The sequence below is a fragment of the Salvelinus namaycush genome, chromosome 6 (genome assembly GCF_016432855.1).
Source record: "Salvelinus namaycush isolate Seneca chromosome 6, SaNama_1.0, whole genome shotgun sequence".
In the NCBI taxonomy this organism is placed as follows: Eukaryota; Metazoa; Chordata; class Actinopteri; order Salmoniformes; family Salmonidae; genus Salvelinus; species Salvelinus namaycush.
In genome coordinates this window covers 12,889,034-12,902,756 of record NC_052312.1, presented here as the reverse complement: position 1 = coordinate 12,902,756, position 13,723 = coordinate 12,889,034, and the positions used below count along the sequence as shown (strand labels likewise).

At 41.7% G+C, this 13,723-nt stretch overlaps 1 protein-coding gene across 3 annotated transcripts in view; it reads right to left on the bottom strand.

The window, feature by feature from the left end:
• Positions 1-13,723, bottom strand: part of LOC120049234 (Kv channel-interacting protein 4-like) — a 182,568-nt gene that overhangs the window by 50,434 nt on the left and 118,411 nt on the right. Inside the window, exon 1 of one of the 3 annotated variants that reach the window (XM_038995469.1) lies at positions 6,266-6,377. The exons of the other annotated variants lie outside the window; for them this stretch is intronic. Within the exon in view, the coding sequence (XP_038851397.1) occupies positions 6,266-6,377 (112 nt within the window). Of the gene's footprint in view, positions 1-6,265; positions 6,378-13,723 lie in introns of those variants that run through there. 3 annotated transcript variants of the gene reach the window in all.

The following is a 13,723-nucleotide window of genomic DNA, read 5'->3' as shown; positions in this document are numbered from 1 at the left end:
TTCAAGATTAGCTCATTTTTTTCCAATTTTCGCCTAAAATGACATACCCAAATCTAACTGCCTGTAGTTCAGGCCCTGAAGCAAGGATATGCATATTATTGGTACCATTTGAAAGGAAACACTTTGAAGTTTATGGAATTGTGGAAGGAATGTAGTAGAATATAACACAATAGATCTGGTAAAATATAATACAAAGAAAAAACCAATGGTTATTTTGTATTTTTTTGTACCATCATCTTTGAAATGCAAGAGAAAGGCCATAATGTATTATTCCAGCCCATGTGCAATTTAGATTTTCACCACTAGATGGCATCAGTGTATGTGCAAAGTTTCAGACTGATCCAATGAACCATTGCATTTCTTTTCAAAATGTTGTATCAAGACTGCCCAAATGTGCCTAATTTGTTTATTAAGGCAGTAAAATGATACTTAGCTGACATGGCCACTTCCCTTTGATAAATTTGTCAAAACAACACAAAACCGCATGCCACATATGTGAGTTACACCCACATACCTATCCTTACAGACTACACAGTACACATTGTACTACATTCAACCAAGAATACCCTGTGAATTCTCATATACAGTTGAAGTCGGAAGTTTACATACACCTTAGCCAAATACATCTAAACTCAGTTTTTCACAATTCCTGACATTTAATCCGAGTAAAATTCCCTGTCTTAAGTCAGTTAGGATCACCACTTTATTTTAAGAATGTGAAATGTCAGAATAATAGTAGAGAGAATGATTTATTTCAGCTTTTATTTCTTTCATCACATTCACAGTGGGTCAGAAGTTTACATACACTCAATTAGTATTTGGTAGCATTGCCTTTATATTGTTTAACTTGGGTCTTTATATTGTTTAACTTGGGTCAAACGTTTCGGGTTGCCTTCCACAAGCTTCCCACAATTTGTTGGGTGAATTTTGGCCCATTCCTCCTGACATAGCTGGTGTAACTGAGTCAGGTTTGTAGGCCTCCTTGCTCGCACACGCTTTTTCAGTTCTGCCCACACATTTTCTATAGGTTTGAGGTCAGGGCTTTGTGATGGCCACTCCAATACCTTGACTTTGTTGTCCTTAAGCCATTTTGCCACGACTTTGGAAGTATGCTTGGGGTCATTGTCCATTTGGATGACCCATTTGTGACCAAGCTTTAACTTCATGACTGATGTCTTGAGATGTTGCTTCAATATATTCACATCATTTTCTTTCCTCATGATGTCATCTATTTTGTGAAGTGCACTAGTCCCTCCTGCAGCAAAGCACCCCCATAACATGATGCTGCCACCCCCGTACTTCACGGTTGGGATGGTGTTCTTCGGCCTGCAAGCCTCCCCCTTTTTCCTCCAAACATAACAATGGTCATTTTGGCCTAACAGTTATATTTTTGTTTCATCAGACCAGAGGACATTTCTCCAAAAAGTACGATCTTTGTCCCCATGTGCAGTTGCAAACCATAGTCTGGCTTTTTTATGGAGGTTTTGGAGCAGTGGCTTCTTCCTTGCTGAGCGGCCTTTCAGGTTATGTCGATTTAGGACTTGTTTTACTGTGGATATAGATATTTTTGTACCTGTTTCCTCCAGCATCTTCACAAGGTCCTTTGCTGTTGTTCTGGGATTGATTTGCACTTTTCGCACCAAAGTACGTTCATCTCTAGGAGACAGAATGTGTCTCCTTCCTGAGCGGTATGACGGCTGTGTGGTCCCATGGTGTTTATAGTTGCGTACTATTGTTTGTACAGATGAACATGGTACCTTCAGGCGTTTGGAAATTGCTCCGAAGGATGAACCAGACTTGTGGAGGTCTAAAAAAAAGAATCTGAGGTCTTGGCTGATTTATTTAGATTTTCCCATGTTGTCAAGCAAAGAGGCACTGAGTTTGAAGGGAGGCCTTGAAATACATCCACAGGTACACATCCAATTGACTCAAATGATGTCAATTAGCCTATCAGAAGCTTCTAAAGCCATGACATCATTTTCTAGAATTTTTCAAGCTGTTTAAAGGCACAGTCAACTTAGTGTATGTAAACTTCTGACCCACTGGAATTATGATACTGTGAATTATAAGTGAAATAATCTGTCTGTAAACAATTGTTGGAAAAATGACTTGTCTCATGCACAAAGTAGATGTCCTAACCGACTTGCCAAAACTTTAGTTTGTTAACAAGAAATTTGTGGAATGGTTGAAAAACTAGTTTTAATGACTCCAAACTAAGTGTATGTAAACTTCCGACTTCAACTGTAGTTTCAGAATTACCCTTAATAAATGTATTCTCAGTGGCGGGCTACTGTCATACACACCACAACATCAAACTGTCAAAAACAGGGAGTACAAGTAGCTCTAACTGCAAGTCTAAAACTGTTAAATTGAAAACAAAGGGCAAGCAAACCAACTAGTGAACTCTGCTGAAAGCCCAAGGCCAGGCAGCATCTCTGCCACAGACCTCTTTCAGAACCCAGCCTCCAAAACCAACTGCAGAGAGAACATGCACAGTTTTACGTAAGAAACGAAAGGCTAGCAAATAAATACAAATGTCAAGAAGCCATGTTTATTTTTTTCTGTCGTGACCCTCAGAACGCTGAATGACAATGATATGAGTAAGACTGTCATTCAGTCTGCAGACTAAAGGTCCTTGTGATTGATGGGATTAGATGTTGGCTCCAGATACACTGTCAAACTACTACTGGCAGAGTGTAAAAAAAGCCATAAATGTGAATCCTAGCTAAATTAGGTTTATCCACTCTTCAGACATTGTAGACATTGGATGTTGGGAAATTCTACCCAACCAGAAACAGATGGTCTAACATGTGTGTGTGTGTGTGTGTATATACAGTGGGGAGAACAAGTATTTGATACACTGACGATTTTGCAGGTTTTCCTACTTACAAAGCATGTAGAGGTCTGTAATTTGTATCATATCAAAAATCCAGAAAATCACATTGTATGATTTTTAAGTAATTCATTTGCATTTTATTGCATGACATAAGTATTTGATCACCTATATTATTATTTATTTATTTTTATGAATCCTCATTTATCCTGGTACTAGGTTAATTGAAAACCAATTTGCATGTGTTACTGTGTCGCTGAGATAGATTGCCTGTAAATCTATTGTCCTTGAGGCAAAGCAAATGACAACAGAGTTGCAACTTTGTATGAGAAACACCTTCAAGAACACTATTAGAAGTCACTCTGTCAGCCAAATGAGAGACAAGAGAAAGGCCATGTGAGATGGTTATCTGCTAAAACACTCCATGTTCTCTACCCTAATTGCTGACACAGGGTTTTAAATTGACGGTGTTCTGCTCTCATGTAAAAAAAACTAACAAAGGTCTGTGTCACCAGGGCCGAGAAATATTTATCTTCCCCTGACATACTGGTACTGTCTGTACCTGGGAGGCCTTGATCAGCACTATGCACTAATGGGTTGGAGTGTGTGTGTGTGTGTGTGTGTGTGTGTGTGTGTGTGTGTGTGTGTGTGTGTGTGTGTACAGGTCTGGGTCATCATGACCACAGCAGTCTGATTCTCAGATGTCCTGGAGAACCAGCAGGAGGATAGGGGTTAAGTGTCAGCAGCCAATCAGTCAGATAGTAGGTAGAGGGGCTCTCACTGACTGATTACAGCTCAGGCTTTCAATTAGCTATCCTATCCACACAAGAAGAAGAAAAAGTACACCTTATGGAACAGCGGGGACTGTGAAGCAACACAAACATAGGCACAGACACCTGCATACAAACACACGATAAGATACGCACTATAAACACACGTACACACATGGATTTTGTGCTGTAGATATGTGGTAGTAGAGTAGGGGCCTGAGATCACACACTTAATGTGTTGTGAAATCTGTTGTGAATGCTTTGTAATGTTTAAAAAATGGTATAACTGCGTTAATTTAGCTAGACCACAGAAAGAGTAGCTGCTACCTTGGCTGCAGCTAATGGGGATCCATAATAAATACAAATACAAGGGTGTAGTGGGTCTTAAAGTCAGTCTCAGACAGTGCAGACAAACTGTTAAAAGCCCAGTGCAGTCAAAAACGTGATTTTCCGAACTATGAGGTTGGAATAATCCTACGAAATTGTGAAAATGATAATGCCCTTTTGGTGTAGGAGCTATTTGAAAAGGCTGGCTGAAATTTCAGCCTGTTTTGGTGGGATGGATGGAGTTTTGGCCTGACTGGTGACATCTCCAGGCGGTAAATTGGAGCGTTCCAAACCTCTCTGCCAATAACAACTAATTTTCAGGTTTCCCGTCTCCACTCAACCACCCCAGACAGTCCTAGCTAAATTGTTGCTTGAGAAATTGCTCATTTCTAAGAAGCTATTTTTGTTTAGTTTTGACCATTTAATTGAAAACAATCACAGGACGGTACTTCACTGTTACCCAGAAATTGTTTGATATTGAGATAAAAACAGCTGCATTGGACCTTTAACCGCAGCATCTGGCAGCCCTATTGCCTCTGACCACAAAACATCGGCTTTAATTTCTGCTCCTTTCCGATGATTGCCGATGTTCATCGACACCTAGCAGGTGATCTACTGTGCCGAAGTTCCTTAAGCTGTGTCTCATCCTTTAAGACAACACAGTTTAGCCAACTAAACACTTTTTTGGTTACTACATGATTCCATATGTGTTATTTCGTAGTTTTTATGTTTTTACTATTATTCTATAATGTAGAAAATAGTAAAAAATAAAGAAAAACTCTTGAATGAGTAGGAGTGTCCAAACTTTTAACTGGTACTCTATATTAGTGTTTTGTAGATCAGTGACAAAAAAATGACAATTAAATCCATTTTAAATCACACTTTATAACACAACAAAATGTGGAAAAAAGTCAAGGGGTGTGATTACTTTTGGTAAATATATTTCAGGATGTTGTGTATCCCTGGAAACAATCAGAATTCATGTAAACATTACATAACTTGTCCAAATAAAGTGGTCTCTTGGCACAACTTACACAGTGTATGGGGTAAGTTGTGCATAGCGGCAAGGTCTGTTGAGGGGCCTACACATTTCTGTACTGAATGAAATATTACCACTAACTATCTTTATTTCCCAAACAAAATTCAACACAATCACAAATCACTTTTTTGCCTTTTTAAATCACTCTAAGCATATTTTAACACAGGCTTTACGCCTAACAGACCCCTTGCACTTTTTAAAAACACTTTTAACATAGGCCAGGCCCTGTTGTTACCTCATATCCCAGCAATAATGCCTTCAATTACACTCAACTTGCCTTTGGCTAAACTTACCCCATAACCATTGGCTCAATTTACCCAAAGGCAAACATTTAGACTATATTAGCCCACACAGCTACAAGGATGCACATTCATGCTAGGTTTAGGACCTCATATTGAGGTGTATAGAGACCACAACTGATATATAAAACCATCTTAAAAGTATCTACTTTGGTTTAGATACAAGCATCATAAAACCTCTAACACAATACATTCATTTGGTTTCTTCCTTCACAGACTCCATGAAAGGATGACCTCTTCCTAAATATTTGGTTAAATTATACATTTTGTGTATGGTTTCTTAGAAACAAGGGGTGGCTCAACTAACCCTTTGGCTCAACTTACCCCACTCCCCCCTACTCTAGGACTAGAGATGAGAAACACTGGTTTAAGAAACCTAAAATGCTGAACGACTTAAATTAAAGTGGCACAAATCTAACTTGGCCTGTAGGCCAATATAAAGCACAATTGGTGATTATTTAATGTCTCTCAGTTGCCTAAGCCTCCAGCACCCATATCTTCCCCAGCTACCTTTGATGCAGTGTCGCTTAACGCTCCCTTCATGTACGCCTCCTAGCTCATCTTTCTGAGTTCTCGATCCCTCAGTCACTTCCCGAAACTCCTCAATTAACACAGTAGTTGACCCCGTCTCTCTCTCTCTGTGCTGTATTGCCATTCCTGTTCTTATATTGGCTGGCAACACCAGTCTCAGTTTCACAAACTGCTCTCTAAGACACAACTCCAAATTCAAGCCTTATTTGCAAGAAAGGAGTGACAATGTTTCCAAAGCAATATACTACAAATACAGTACAAAACATGTTACATATAGGAACTTATCCAAGCAAATTACAAGAGAGTATAATCAAGTTAGGAGAACCACCAATGGACAGATCACTCTTGCATATACTACAATTCAAACTCACCCAAACTATTCCCAGCCCCTCGCTCTCTCTTCGCTCTCCATCTCTCAGTCTCGCTCTCCTTTCTATCTCTGTTTCTGTTCATCACTGTCTCTTACCCTCTGAGAAGTTGATGAGTCCCAGCAGATGCAGCAGCTTGAGCGAGGCACACACCAGCACCACGATTCCCACCGCCTGCAGCCCCTCAGTCTCCCACAACACGTTCAGCATGCCTCCACCATGCCCAGACCAAGCAGCCCCAGCTCCGGCCCCCGACCCAGCCTCCTCACGCTCGGGATCTGCGCCCCCTTTGCTCCAGTTCCCCCGCGCCCTCTCCACCTCCGTCGCGCGCTCCCACCCCACCTCCGTCGCGCCTACCCACACGCCTGCTCACTCCCCAAATGGGATGGAAGCTGAACGGTGGATGAGGAGAAGACGTCTACCTTAGAGTCCCAGAAAGTCTGCTAGAGGCATACAGGAAATGTCCCACAGAGTTGCTAAGAAGTAAGAGAATAGTGTAAGGGTGCCAAAAACATAACGTGGCTCCTGAAGTGTTTAAAGTGTGCCTTTTTCTCTTTCACTCTTTATCTATGTATCTCTCTCTGTCAAGGGAGAGTGTGTGTGTATGTGAGCGCTACGGATGAGGAGAGAATTAACTATGTTCCCTCTGACAGTAGCGCTCTCTGAGACGGGAAAGAGGCAGAGGAGGGAATAAAAGAGCGAGAGGGAGGGAGGTAGAGAGAGGAGCTGTGGTTGTTAAAATGGCCAGCTTCAGTCCAAACGGCCAGCTTCAGTCAGCTGATTCTAGCCATCCTTTATGGTTAGTTCTAGTCGGGCAGCTTAGCCTCCTATTCAGAGGTCCCCCACTTTTGTTAGTGTCTTATTGGTCAAGGTCACGCCAAATACTTATAACCACATCTCCTTCAACCACATCAGTTGCCTTGATTCCCAGGACTTCAGTTTCAGTTAGTCTATGACCCTAGCACGCTGTGTGGTCAGAAACGTGCTTTCCCCATCCTGATGAGCACTTCCACAGTTTGCCCTCCTGCTGTACTTTTCCTCCTGTGGACTGAATCCCTGTACATGTATGTCTGATGTTTAATTGTGCGTGCATCTAAACAACCACATAGTTTATGTCAGTTCTCACTGGACATGATTCTCAGTTATCTGAACCATGAGTGGTCAGATGTGTGTGTGAATGTGGACATATTCTTCAATTAAACTCCCCTTAACCTGGACATCCGCCTCATCCTTGTTGTAACCGTACATTCTGTAGTAGTTGCTACGGGTCTTAAGCCAGCAGCTAAGGTTTCTTATTACATTTATGGTCATTTGATTCTCTACCACCCTACCCTTATTTTTCAGTGGTACTAAAGGATACAGTCTCACACGTCACACACTGCGTACGTACACTGAGTGTACAAAACATTAGGAACACCTGCTCTTTCCATGACATAGACTGACCAGGTGAAAGCTATGATCCCTTATTGATGGCACTTATTAAATCCATTTCAATCAGTGTAAATGAAGGGGAGGAGACCGATTTAAAGAAGGATTTTTAAGACTTGAGATATGGATTGTGTATGTGTGCCTTTCAGAAGGTGAATGGGCAAGACAAAATATGTAAGTGTCTTTGAACGGGGTATGGTAGTAGGTGCCAGGCACACTGGTTTAAGTGTGTCAAGAACTGCAACGCTGCTGGGTTTTTCACGCTTAACAGTTCCCTGTGTGTATGAAGAATGGTCCATCACCCAAAGGACATCCAGCCAACTTGACACAACTGTGGGAATCATTAGAGTCAACATGGGCCAGCATCCCTGTGGAATGCTTGACAACTTGTAGAGTCCATGCCCTGACGAAATGAGGCTGCTCTGAGGGCAAAGTGGATTGCATCTCAATATTAGGGAGGTGTTCCTAATGCTTTCTACACTGAGTGTAAATATTAAATTACCCCAAAAGGGACAATCAACAAACTAGGTCAATCTGCAATGGACACTAGGCTAGTGAGTCATATGAACACATAGTACAGTTTGCTGGCATTATTGCATGAAGAAAAGTAGGCAACATTCTGGGAGTAGTGGTTTAAATTGGGTTAGAGCACAACTATTGGCTACTGGGACAGTTGTATATTTACATAAATACTAGGGCCGGGACGAAATCAGTACTGCGATACTCGTCAGTATCGTGACAAGGAACCAAAACACAAAGTGGATTTAACTTCTTTAGGAAAACAGCCCTAATGTTGGAAACAAACATCATTATGTTGTCATCCAGAGTCACATGTATTTATTTTCCAAGCTATAGCACACAAACACTTTGTGTTTACATTTTTGCCATGAAAAAATATTGTCGATGCCGTTATTGTCCCGGGACTAATAAATACACTGTTTCCCATGGGAGCACGAATTGATCACATCACATGGTAATAATGAGAAACAGTCCATCTGAAAGTGCGATGGAAAGCTACAGGGACAACAACACCACAGATTAACATAGTCAATTAGGGAAGTGGAAACTTCAATCTATATACTAATAGCAGCTTCCATTTCGGTGCCTAATTGTAACATAAAGCTAGAATCCTTAGTTGCGACATACATTTTGGGACTTATAAAGGAATGACATAACTTATAAATGCCTCGTGAGCTTAGTTCAACTGTCGTACCCATCAGAACACACAATATAAACTTGTTCAACGCCAATGTTTATAAACAATGTAAACGTTAACTAACACTGTATAGCATCAACACATGGTTTAAACTCTAATGCTGATCTCCTGGATGGTCAGTTCTTGCATCCATAGCTTTGTCTATGAATTTGAGATTGGTTACATTTCTCCAGGCCCATCCCACAGCTTTTTTACCAAAACAGAGACGGGGTATCACTTTGTTACCGCACGGCAAGCGGTACCGTAGAGCTAAGTCTAGGTCCAAAAGGCTTCCAGCTTCTACCCCCTAAGCCATAAGACTCCTGAACAGCTAATCAAATAGCTACCCAGACTCTTTGCATTGTCCCCTCCCCTCTTTTACGCTGCTGCTACTCTGTTTATTATCTATGCATAGTCACTTTAACTATACCTACACGTACATATTACCTCAATTACCTCGACTAACCGATGCCCCCGCACATTGACTATGTACCCGGTACCCTCTGTATATAGACTCGCTACTGTTATTTTTACTGCTGCTCTTTAATTATTTACATTTTTTATTATCTATTTTTTACTCAACACTTATTTTTCTTAAAACGGCATTGTTTGTTAAGGCCGTGTAAGTTAACATTTCACTGTAAGGTCTGTTGTATTCAGCGCATGTGACAAATAACATTTGATTTTGAATTAAGGACTCCAGCTTTAATGGTTTAAGCCCCTGTCTAACTGAACTGTAGCTTGGAAGGAGACTTCATTTGAATCTGAAACCTGTGCCAAAAGCATAAAAAGCTAATTGATTACCCTATCATATTAAATGGGACTGAGGGAAGGGGTGTGCATTAACTCGGGAAGCTAAAAGCCAGTGATCATACCACCACCTACTGGGCTGCTAAAGAACTGTTCATAATACCACCGACTGGTTTATGAATTCTTCTGAGCTGTTCTCCATCCACCCACTGAACCATCCTTTCAATGAACAGTTCAGTCACACGAAGGCAAAAAAATAAGTGGATAACAGCTTGACTGATAACACCTTTGTTATATCTAGTACTGTAAGTCCCCCATAAAGAAACATCGATACCCATTTTAATTTACATTTTGCTCAAGTTTACACAGCTCTTACACAGAATGTAAATTCAAGGACAAATGAAAACAATATTTTCATCTTCTCCTCGCATGAATAATTTAGCATAGTGCAAAAAATACAAATTCACCAACATACTGTATTTAATGAAAATGGCCTCTGGTCTTGTGATAGTTTATTGGTAAGTGTCTCATTCACAGTGCTATGTCACTAAATATCACTCTAAAAGGCCCCTGGGAGTAAAGGATCTCAAAGATCAGATGTGTGTTATTACAGGAGAGATACTAAGGGCATATGAAGGGTAATCTGTGTTTCAGGTGTAAAATGCAGTATGTAGCTCGCTATCAAAGTTCAACATAGCTGGGTTCTCACTGGAGATGGGAATGTTGTGTTTTTTTATTGACGGCAAAATTTCAAGCTAACATCTACAAGAACAAAATCAAAGCAATATTGCACTGCAAATTGAATAGTAGATTACAAGCCTACAGAATGATGCACGTCCTCCTTTCAAATAATTTGATAGGGTAAGACCAACATTTTAGTTTTTCAAACAACCACCAAAACAATGATTGTTTTTGTAGTAGCGTAACATCCAACGTCTTAACCTCCGACCACTAGAGGGCTCCACCAAAGCTGAAGGAGAAGACAACCAGGATAAAGTCACCAGATGAGATAATGTGTGTATTACGAGTCTGCAACATAAGCTGCATGTGCATAGCCATCTGCAATTACCTAAAAATTTTGGTGTATGTAGACCTACGCATATAATCGCACACCCGCGATAGACTGATATAGCCTACACCAACATCACCAAACTCACACCTCTGATGTCAGCACATGAAGTCTGGCAGCACATCAGTAAAGGTATAATCATATAATCTCACAGTACAATAGAGGAGTGAGTCATTCAGTCACCAGCACACATCTCTAGTCGCCCATGGTGTCAATTCACTGAAACGCTGGGGAGAGACAGATTTCTTCAATATCTTCTCAGTGGAGGTTACAGCCCCAGAATGGAGATAGATGGATGGTGAATAAAACATGGGGCCAATGGACCAATCAACCTCTCCAGTGCATATGGATGCTGTAACCGTAGCGATTAATAATTGAAGACATGAGGGCAGACAGACACCAATGGGAAGAGAGAGAGAGAAAGTGTTCTCCATACATCATAGTTACAGATGAACATAAAATAGATACTGTATGTTTGATTGATTGTTTTTCCAAAGGAAGGCATGATCAACTGACAGAACAGGCAATTTGTGTGAATCTGGTCAAACCTTTTTTTGTGGGAATAGAATCAAACAGTGAAAGTCCCCATATAGTTCCCATTTTCCGACAACATCTGTCTGCCAACGTGTCCAGAGGTGCCAGTGTCAGAAAATGTCATTCGGCCGCATCGAGGAATCAGTCTCCTCGCATCGAGGAATCAGTCCCCATTTCGAGACTGATTCCTTATCATGGAGCACGATGTGCCACTGACAAACCCAAAGCTTTTGTTTCTCTGTCTTACATAGCAGGCCAGGCAGGCTGAGAGAAAGATTTTTGGAACAGATTACATATTTTCTCTCTCATGGCTTTGTCTCGCTGCCCTCCAGCCTGCCATATTCGCTGGGGGGGATGTTATCACCAGGAGTCTGGAGGCCAGGCCAAGGAGGAAGAGGAAGAAGTCAAAGTCCACTACATCAACAGTGTGTGTCTGTCTGGAAGCTGGAGCTCCTTTTGCACAGGCAATAGCAACGACAGAATTAAATCATTAAGTAGCATCATGGAAAGCCAGCAATCGATGAATAAGCACCATACCCCAGTGGGATTGTCTTTGTCAATGGGCAAATGTCTTTGCAGTAGAACTTTAACGTTTAGAGTAACTGAGGTTTTAATGCCAAAACTCAAGACAAAGATGATTCCAGAATGATAAATCACACACATGAACACCACTGGGGAGAAATTAATTACATTTTCTGTTGTTGAACACTGCTGTTGTAACCCCAATCCTTGTTTATTAGTTTCCCACCATGCATGCCTAGCTACTAGCCAGGTAGCCCAGAGTAGACATTGAGCTGCCGTGAATCTACAAGACCAAGAGGAGACAGGAGCCATCCTCAATCAAAACGATGACGATCGGCGGACAGGCAAAAACTAGTCCATCTGCGTGTTCTCAGATTAGCGAAAACCTGAAGCGGTCTGCTCAGGCATGCAATACGGCTCTGGTGTTTAGGTTGTTTTTTGGGAGCAAATGAGCCCATCATATTTACAGAGGCATCGCCTGTGAAGGGGATGGCAATTAGAAGCTATGAGGCAACCCGTAGTGGAGCTGCATTCACAATGAATGGTGGAGGGACTCTTACGATGCAGAGACATTTCTTAGTGGCCTCTTTGGATCTTGCAGACACACGCGCAGACACACAAAGGAGAATGTCACATACACACAAGTAAACATCTACAGATGCCGCATGCCTACATCAAAAGGACACGAGACCCCTTAGGTTTGACAATAGGCTTATCGCTCACTCTAATGGGCTACATATGCCTCCTTAATTTTTATTGCCATCAAGCCCCAGGGCTTTTTGTGAGAATTGTTCATCTCAAACGAGTGACAGTGATTTATTTTCACAACACCCAAGTTGCCAGGGTGCCCTGGGCTTGCTGCATGCCATCACACGTTAGTGCTCAACTCCCTTCATGCCATCTTAGCCATATTTGATATATGTGTATCAATACAAAATGAACACATAGCCTGCTATAGCTAAAATGATAGCATGCATCACATACTGGTATGATATTAATTGGACCATTTACACAGTGAGTTGCTATTGGCTGTTAACCCTCATGGCTCTATTGACAGATACGGGTGGACAATGGGTCCAATCAGTTGTACACTCAATTGCTGCCGGCTGGACAGGCAGTGAATGGCCAGTCAATGGCATTGTCTGCAGGTGGACAGTCACACAAAAGCCAGGGGTTTGAAGTCAGGACAGCATGCTGCTGCAGATAACGTTGACCACTGTGCCATCCGTCTTAGCCTGGGTGTTAACATGTTCCAAAAGCCTTACTGTGGACATCCTGCATGGAAGACAGTGGGCAAGCTCTTCACATGAAGGACTAGCTTTGTCCTTCTGATTTACAGTATAGGCTAGGCTACCGTCCTTCAATGGCAAGGTACCACAAAAAAGGTTGCTGAAGAATATGAGGTTGCTGAAAAACAGCGCGGAAAGTGGACATAGCGAGTGAGCGCCCGCTACCGTCTGTCCAAACACGGGATTTTGGTGGGCAAATCCTGAAATCCCTTCAGGCAATTATCGCTTGAAGGGATCATGAACATGGCGAAGAAATAGGAAAGGTAAAATGTGTGTCATCTGTGTTCAATCTAAGTGTCCTTGGTTCAAGTCAGGGGTAGAGTCAGAAGCAAGGAAAGGTTGTCAATGCTCATGGTTTGTCCTATTGACCAACTGTCAATTTAGAGGTCTGGTCTCTAAAAAGGTCAAAGCGTCTATTTTCTGCTGATGACAAGCAAATAGCCTACCAAGAGCCTTTAGAAAAAGACGACGTACAGTGATGGAGGAGAGCGCCACAAAAGTCAAACTGATCAGTTCAAGCGCCACAAACATTTTAGACAATTATGTACGGTTTCCAAAGCTTTTCCTCCAATCACAACGGGCGAGTAACACTGTTTGATGACTGACTCAACACAGTACAACTCAAACGAAACAGGTCAATGGCGGCATGCACTCTGACCCGTTATCCCACCATCCTTCTCAGTCAAAAGCAGGCAGCATGGTTCTGACCGTAGCTTCAGGTGCTTTCTAAAAGTCTCTGATTGCATTATTGGGGTGCTAAGACACAGAT